At 45.3% G+C, this 9,049-nt stretch overlaps 1 protein-coding gene across 2 annotated transcripts in view; it reads left to right on the forward strand.

Annotated features, from left to right (window-relative positions):
- LOC137436435 (WD repeat-containing protein 41) overlaps positions 1-7,776 on the forward strand; it is a 30,019-nt gene extending 22,243 nt beyond the window's left edge. Inside the window, exons 10-13 of one of the 2 annotated variants that reach the window (XM_068130213.2) lie at positions 6,302-6,423; positions 6,882-6,952; positions 7,062-7,171; positions 7,453-7,745. In XM_068130213.2, the coding sequence (XP_067986314.1) occupies positions 6,302-6,423; positions 6,882-6,952; positions 7,062-7,171; positions 7,453-7,605 (456 nt within the window). In that variant the 3' untranslated portion in view covers positions 7,606-7,745. Of the gene's footprint in view, positions 1-6,301; positions 6,424-6,881; positions 6,974-7,061; positions 7,172-7,452 lie in introns of both variants that reach the window. The other variant, XM_068130212.2, reaches the window with a different exon arrangement.
- The last annotated feature ends 1,273 nt before the right edge of the window (positions 7,777-9,049 follow it).

The following is a 9,049-nucleotide window of genomic DNA, read 5'->3' on the forward strand; positions in this document are numbered from 1 at the left end:
CCTCGTCGTAGCACTTGTCGAGGTAGTGCTTTCGAATCCAGCTTTCATCGGAGATCTGGAGAGTGATGTGCTTCTCCAGGAACGACCGGAGGGCAGGGTTTTCCAATTTCGACCATGGGATGCCAGCGGCCAGCATGGCCTGGCACAGCTCCTGAGCCACGACGTCGCACTTGTGCCTCTTTCCGCCACCAAAGTCCTCCATGGTGGCTTGCATGACCGTCCTCTTCTTCTTCAAGGCCAAGTTGCTCTTGTGGCGGTCTCCTCGGACATGTTGGGCCAGCTCAGACTTCTGCTTCGCCCGGAAAGTCTTTTCACAAGCTCGACAGAAAGCCGTGTCACTCGACACGTACTTGAAGGTGGCCCCATCGCCGCCAGCGTTGAATTCCTTCAGCCACTTGTCACGAAGAGCAGCACTCATCTTGATAGGAGACTTGTTCACACTTTGTGTACACTCTCTCACTGTAGTACACCGCCTCACTGCTGTACACGCTGGGGACGCAACGCACGCAAGTGGACGCAACGTTTTGTTTTTGAGATCGATCACAGTTAAAAATTTCGATCACAGTTAAAAATTTCGATCGCAGTTAATAAGTGAGATTCCAGCAAAATGTGACTTTTTTTTTTTTTTTTTTTTTTTTTTTTTTTTTTTTTTTTTTTTTTTTTTTTTTTTTTTTTTTTTTTGTATACAATATCGAGGCTCGTGAAAGAGCGAACATTAATCACACAGAAAGACAAACCGACACATAAAACATATAACATAGGGAGCGGTAGACAAGATGGGGAGAGAGGGGGAAGGACACAAACACAACATTTGAGAGCAGGGACCGAGAGACATGGAGACATCGAGAGATCTGAGAGAGGGCAAGGGCTTTGGGGGGGGCGTGGGAAGGGGGCAGTGGGAGAGGTATAAAACATATGGACACTGCCAGGACTTCCAGGAAAGAAGTTGGAATTTCAAACAAGGTGGATCTGGGGTGAATTAGCGGGGGTAGAAAAGATCAAGGTTTTGGATGGGGGAAGATAAGAGATGGTGGTGAACAGCTGTTTTAAAGACCTGGAGGGAGGAGTGGGATTGAAGGGAGTGAGGGAGTTTGTTCCAGAGGCGGGAGAAAAGAGGAATGAAAGAGTGAAGGTGAGCGGAGAGCCGAGATTTCGGCAGTTTAACCATCAGAGGGTTGCTGGCAGATCTTGTGCGACCTGTAGGAATATTTGGGGGACAGAGCACAGAGAGAGCTGGGGGTGCAAGGCCGGAGAGGAGTCGGTAGAAGACAGAAAGACCACCTACCTGCCTGCGGTGAGTGAGTGAAAGGCCCTCAGAGATAGCTTCATCGCGGGAGATTCCAATAATTCTGAAAGCTTTGGTTTCAACAGCGTGAAGCCGAGCTAGGTGTGAGGCAGGAGCACCGGCCCATAGGGGAGAACAGTATTCCATTGAGCTGCGGATGAAAGCCTTGTATGTGGTGAGGAGCTCAGGTGTGCCGAGGAAGGACTTCGCACGACGGAGGATGCCCAGTCGGCGACTGGCTTTGGAGGCCAGCTTTGAAATGTGGTTTTCCCAAGAAAGATCATGGCAGATAGTGAGACCCAAAATCTTGAGCGACAGAACTTCTTGGAGAGGATTGTTGAGAAAGTAGATGGGAGGGTTGTCCAGTCGATCTTTTCGGAGAGACATAGTAAGAGTGTGAGATTTGTCAGGATTGAAAGACATGTTCCACTTGTTTGACCAGTCTGTGATTTTGTCCAGGTCTTCAGAGAGTGAGGAGGCAGCAGACTGCCGATCTGAGGGAAGAGGAATGGAGCGGCAGAGAGTGGAGTCATCAGCAAAGAGATAGAGAGGATTTTCGAGAGAGTCAGAGAGATCATTGATGAAGACCAGAAAAAGCACGGGGCCCAGAACACTGCCTTGGGGAACTCCAGCCTGAACAGGAAGAGGAGATGAGAGAAACCCATTCAGGGCCACACGTTGACGACGACTAGAGAGGAAGTCCGCCAGCCATGCGTGGAGATTTCCATGAATACCAAAGGAGGAGAGTTTGGTGAGCAGAGCGGGGTGCCAGACCGTGTCGAAGGCACGTGATATGTCGAGGGAGACAGCTCTAATTTCCTGTTTGGCATTGAGGACCTCCATCCATTGTTGAGACAGCAGAAGCAGCATGTCCAGAGTAGAGTGACCTGGTCTGAAACCAAATTGATGATCAGAGATCAAGCCATTGGAGAAGAGGAAAGATTTCATATCAGAAGCAATGATGGATTCCATGACTTTGCTGATAATTGGGAGAAGGCTGATTGGTCTGTAGTTGCTAGGATCTGTTTTTGCACCTTTTTTGTGCAAAGCGGTGATGTTGGCTGATTTCCAAGCAGATGGCAGTTGACCTTGAGCAAAAGAGAGGGTGAAGAGAACAGAGAGAGGGTGAGATAGAGCAGCAGAGCAGGATTTTAGGACCCGTGGGCTGATGCCGTCGGGTCCAGTTGCAGAATCAGAGTCGAGGGTTGACAGAAACTTTTCCACCTTGTCAGGAGGAAAGGACACGGAGTCCAGGAGCAGCAGGGTATGACTGGGTATGGTGGGTACAGAGAGGGATGGGTTTGGGACACAAGATTTAGAGGCAAACACAGAGTTGAGGCATTCAGCTTTTTCACGTGCGGAGTCAGCTGTGTAGCCGTTTGAGGTAAGGGAGGGGATGGAGGGGGAACAAACACCAGAAACGGATTTGACCAGACGCCACCAGGATTTGGAAGAGGGAGACAGATAAGAGAGTTCGGTCTTGAGAACGGAGAGATATTGTTTCCTGGCTCTCCTGAGGGTGGACACACACTTGTTTCGGGCTTTGTGGAAGGAAATGAGATTTCCTTCCGTTGGATTTGCTTTCCAGGAGACGAAGGCAAGTTGTTTCTGGGCAACAGCCTCACCACAAGATTCCGTGTACCATGGACGGGAGGAAGGGTATGACAACTGAAGACGAGATGGGATAAATCTGTGCATGAGAGAGAGCAATTTACTTTGGAAGAATTCCCAGGATGAGTTGATGTCAGAGGTGGTAGAGATGGGAGACCAGTCCAGATGATTGATGGCTGCTTGAAGACCGTGCCAGTTGGCCTGAGTGAAATGCCAGACTCGTCGACGCTGAGCAGGCTCCCTGAGGATGGTCAGAGAGATGTCCACTTTAACAAGGACATGATCAGATGTTCCGATCGGAGCAGAAGAAGAGCAGCAGACATTTTCAGGGAAGTTAGTCATAACCAAGTCCAGAAGAGAAGATGTTCCGTTGACTGAGATCCGGGTCGGGAAATTGACAGATTGTGTCAGTCCCAGTGAGTCGCAGAAGTCCTTTGCTGAGGAGCCATGGCTGGTGAGAGAGGTACCCACACCCAGCCAACTGGCATGATGACAGTTGAAATCACCACATATGAGGAAGAGAGAGTTGGGATGAGTAGATAGAAGTTGGTCCATATCATCAGACAGCGAGATGTAGATGGAGTCATCACTGTTTGGTGGACGGTACAACACACATATGAACAAGAGGTGGGAGCGAAGGGGAAGCCGTAGCCAGAGGTATTCCTGGGGGTGAGGTGGAGAGAGTGCAGTGCAGGGCGAGTGAGGAAGAGAGTTTTTGATAAAGATAGCAACCCCGCCTCCAGGACGAGGCTCAGGTCTATCATACCGGAGGAGGGAGTAGCCCGGGAGAGATACTATGGAATCAGAGACATCATAAAGGAGGAATGTTTCTGTTAAGCAGATCACGTCTGGTTTGACAGAAGCAACCTGTATGGAGAGATCGGTTAAGTTTGAACGAAGGCCCCGGATGTTTGAGGTCCATACCGTTAATGAAGAGGAAGGGGGAGCATCAGATACAGAACAGGGGGGAGGAGGGGTAGGGTAAGATGTGGAAGAGGTGGAAGAGGTAGGGAGAGCTGTTGAAGGTGTGTCAGAGATTTCAGAATAGCTCGGAGAAAGGGAAGGATGGGGCGGACAAAAAGTTTGATGGTGATTGGGTGAGCCACAATGAGGTGTTATTTGAGGAGGGGGAAGAGCGAGGCAGAAGGTTGGGGGAGATGGAGGTGAGAGTTTGAAGGGGGAAGAAGCGGGGAGGACGCTTTGAGGAGGGGGAGTGAGCGGGGGGAAATTGAGAAGCAATGAGGGTGGGGAGATTTGAAGGGGAGGGGTGAGGGGGGAGTTTGGGAGGGAAGGGACAAGGGGAGGGATTTGAAAGGGATGGGATATGGGGGAGATTTGGAGGGGAGGGGTGAGGCAGGAGTCTAGGAGGGGAGGGGCGAGGGGGCGTCTTGGCGGGGAGGGGTGAGGGGGTAGTTTAGGAGGGAGGGGGCAAGGGGGGAGATTTGAAAGGGATGGGTGATGGGGAAGATTTGGAGGGGAGGGGTGATGGGGAAGATTTGGAGGGGAGGGGTTATGGGGAAGATTTGGAGGGGAGGGGTGAGATTGGATTTTTGAAAGTGTACGATTTATGGGAAACGAACATTTATTGCAAAATGAGTTTCTTGTGACCTTCGAGTTAAAAATACGTTTAAGGACGCTGGATGGAGGATGGAGTGCAGGAGAGTTTAGGGAATGTAGAACAAAGGCACTATAGGAGATGGATATTTTTTTTGGGATGAATTGATTTGGTGAGCAAGTCGAAAGCAGCCTTTTAAAGAAGAAGAAGAAAAAGGTGTTATAAAATATGACGGAATACATAACTTGAGGGGAAAGTGTAAACATTGAAGGTTAATGAGTGAAAACTATCTGGGGAAATGGGGGAGAAACACGTGGTCGAAGAACGAACGAACGAATAAGAATGAATAAACGAATGAGAACAGAGAAGGAAATGTTTTTTTTTTTTTTTTTTTTGAGTTGAGATTTACACAAGGAAGTAGGCTATGGGTGAAAAGACTGGGAATACAGAGAACGAAAGTTATTGGATCACAAACGACGGACCACTGAGAGAAAAACAAAGCCTCAAGGTTGTACAGTGCACACTGTACAAGGCCTTGCTCGCGACACGGCAAACAGACGATCAATTTATGAAAGATAAACACCGAGAAACAACCAAAGTTGCACACAATAACTTCACACACCGAAAGATAAATACAGTTTCGACAAAATACAATTGTGAACAGACTTAACTTCGAAAAACGTGGAGACCGTGTGGAGCTTCGAAAATCCCTGCCGCCGTCTCCAAGATCTCGCGAGATCTGACTTGTCCGATTAAATAAGTGAGATTTCAGCACAATGTGACTTGTCCCTTTAAATAAGTGAGATTCCAGCACAATGTGACTTGTCCCTTTAAATAAGTAAGATTCCAGCAAAATGTGAGTTGTCCTTTTAAATAAGTGAGATTCCAGCAAAATGTGACTTGTCCAATTTCGAAAAATTTCGAAAAATTCCCTAATTTTTTTTAGCGTTGTCAGACATTTTCGACCAAAAAGGGCATTTTATTTTATTTTTCCCGAAAAAGGGCGAAATTTTTTTTTTCTCAGAAAATAGCAAAATAATTTTTTTGCGCGCAAAAAAGCCGTTTTATGTGAAAAAAAATTTTTTTTTTTTTCACATAAAAATCCGATGTGCACTGATTACGCATCGTCATTCACGTCCATTCTGACTTCCGCAAACCTCTTGCCCCACTCAAACACGTGATCATGACGTAGCATCTGCCCTGTACACCATCTTCAACTTGTCGAAAGTTTCCGTGCCACTTTCGTTTCGTTTTACCAAAAACTTAATGACTATTCTCTGTTCCATAAATTTTGCGTTCATCTTCAAAAGACAATTGCAACACTTGTAATTTTAACAAAACTCCAGTGCAGCTACAAAACACAACCGATCGATACGACTAACACAGTATGACAGGAACATTATGTATAGTGCACTTCCAAATATGAAACTCAAGCCAGTGCTGCCACCTGTCGAGAAAAAACACAAGTCCTGAAACTTTATTGTCAGACCTCGTGTATATATACAGTAGATATTAAGTGAATCGGATGAAAAGTGATGATTAATGTGACCTTTGACCTTAAAGACAATAGGCTTCCAGCTTGTCACTACCTCTACCAGGTGATTAAGTTTCTTGAAGATCGGAGTAAAAATGCAACATGTGGGCAATTGACATACAAACAGTCAGGACAGACCAAACCAACCAATATACAATTCTTTTGAATCTTCAGTTTTCGCAAGTAACAAATTTGTCTTGTCCAAGCTAAGTTATAATGCAGCAAGATGATTTCAACTTTATTATGTACCAACATATCTGACCTTTAACTTGAAATTATTTTATTGCAATAAGTAATGAAGCATTTTGCTTTGCAGCTCCTGTTTGCTGCAGTGGGTTGCGGTGTGTGCGTATATGACTTGGTCACTCAGAGGGTGGTTGCATGGCGTAGTGCAGCCCATGGCTCCCGTGTTACTGCCATTATTGGCTTGCGTGACAGGTTGGTCAGCATATTTTTGTTTACATGGCATCATTCATATAAAACCTGTTTTGAGCTATCCTCACAGGTCAAAAGGCAGTGGTTTGTTGTGGTGTATCAAAATATATGATGAACATCGGGCTCGTAGTTGGCCAAGGACTACCTTACTTAATATTACACTGAAATTAAATATGTATATATGTATATACAGTATATCCATCATGACACCTAGGTGGAATGGTGACATTAAACCCATGCCACGCAATCACTTGTTACAAGGATTTATCTTCCCAATTGGGGACGTCTGCCACTCGTGCATCCTAATGTAGATCAGAGAAGCCATCACCAAACTGGTGATTTGCATGGCCACGCCCCTCCCCTTTTTTCCACTCCCAGAGGAAAATAATAATTCCACAGACATGTTTCTGGTCCCCTGGAAGTACATTCCTTCACAGAATTCTTCTCTTTTTGTACCTCAGTGATCTGCTGGTGTCTAGTTCTGAAGATGGGACAGCACATCTGTGGAAGCTGCAGCCATACACACCACAGGGTGCCTTTATGTCATATGCTGGTGATTTCTTTAATTGCACATCACTTGCAAAATCATCGCGACATTTGGAATAATTAATTGTACAAGTTTTAAATTGTTTGTTTTGTAGGGGTCTTCAATTTCCTCCGAGGATCAGGCTTTCCTGCACAAGTCTCCATGACAAATCGTTGGAATCTCGAACTGGAAGGAGATCTGGTTGGTCACTCGGGCGCAGTTGAGGTATGTAAAAACATGTTTAATGTGGGGAGACTAGTAATCGAGTTTTCAATGTAATTTTATTGTTGAAGTTTAACAGCAGTTATAGATTTCTCAAAGCAAAAGCCACTCATTTTATCGACTTTGTTTCACCTTCCTTTATAACCACCTTTAGAGGCCATTTTTCCCCGCAAAGCGGGGGTTGGCCTTTTTCGGGAACCGTGGTTGTTGTTGTTTTTCGGTCCCCTTTTTGAAGCCTTCCTTTAATGAAGTTAAATCTGTACTGGTCATTCTATTTCCACCAGGCCCTCTTGGACCTCGGAACCTGGGGACTGGTCACCTGCTCAGCTGATCACCTGCTTATCATCTGGCGTAATGGTGATACCTGGCCTGATATTATTCACTCTCAGGAAGATCAAGAAGCAAGGTTTATGTCCACCAACAAGGAAAAAGTGTGACATGACAGGCTATGCGAGGCTATCATAATGTGCTCTTCTGCACATTTAATAAACAAAGAATGTATATTTTATTCCTCGTAATTGTGTGAAAAATGCATTAAATTTGGTAACAAGTCATGTTACAAGGCTTGCCAGCAGCCTGAGTTTGAAAATAAATTTATATATATATATATATATAAGTCCCCTGCTGGGGACTATATATATATATCTACATTTACATATCTACATTTACAGTCAAATCTGTCTATGGCAGCAAAAACAAAATAAAATCCCCTGCACAGAAAACTTACGTAAAGTGACCTTTACAGGACGGCCACTTGTCCTACGTGACCAGAGGCCACTTAATTTTCTTCCTTTGGCATCCTTGGGTCCGTACACAACTTGAGTAAAAATTCCAAATCGCTCTCTCAGCCGCTAATATAGCTTCCAAATCACTCTCATCACCGCTAATATAGATTCCCAGATGCTCATATAAGATGTTTCATTCCCAAAAAGGAAAACAATTACTTGCTGAATATCAGAGAAATTAATATTCATCATTCTCCATAATTGTCTCTCACACCAAGGTCTCGGGTATACCAAGTTTAGAATCTTGTGTGCAGTTGGGAAGATATGTACACTGTTGATTTATCATCATCATCATCATTATGTGGAAGAATCAGTAATCCTGTAAAATCTATCATCCAAACTTGTCTCGACTTTGTAAACTTTTATTTCTGACCAACATTTACTCAGATATTGATACTTTATTTCATGTTCCCATTTAATATGCACTAAGCACACTTATTGTTTTATCTTAGCTGATTAGCATCAACAGTGGCCAAGACACACACTAATCTTTAAATATTTTGTTACTCCTAATCGGTGTTCACAACCATCCTGGACCATGTTGTGAAATGGTGGCCGAGGCACTCACTTTTTCATCTTTAAAATTTTTCTTCACAACTGCTTGAGCAATTGACACGAAGCTTTCACCATAGGAGCGCCAACCCATGGATAATTTTATTAAACAAAGTCACATGATTGGACGGAAAATGCAGAAAATAAATCTCTTATCTTCCCCATTCCAAAACCTTGATCTTTTCTACCCCTGTTAATTCACCCCAGATCCACTTTTTTGAAATTCCGACTTCTTTCCTGGAAGTCCTTGCAGTGTCCATGTGTTTTATACCCCTGCCACCCCCACCCCCCATCGCCTTCCCATGCCTCCTCCCCCCAAGCCCTCTCCCTCCCACAGATCTTCCGATGTCCCTGCTCTCTGCAGTTGTACTTGTGTGCTTCCCTCTCTCTCCCCATCTTGTCTCCCGCTCCCTTTATTGTATGTTTTGTGTGTCCGATTTTTTTGTGTGATTGATGCCAGCCACCCCCCCCCCCCCCTCCCCCTCCCCCATCGCCTTCCCATGCCTCCTCCCCCCAAGCCCTCTCCCTCTCACATATTTGAAAG

The sequence above is a fragment of the Myxine glutinosa genome, chromosome 11, assembly GCF_964187855.1.
Source record: "Myxine glutinosa chromosome 11, kmMyxGlut1.1, whole genome shotgun sequence".
Taxonomy (NCBI): domain Eukaryota; kingdom Metazoa; phylum Chordata; class Myxini; order Myxiniformes; family Myxinidae; genus Myxine; species Myxine glutinosa.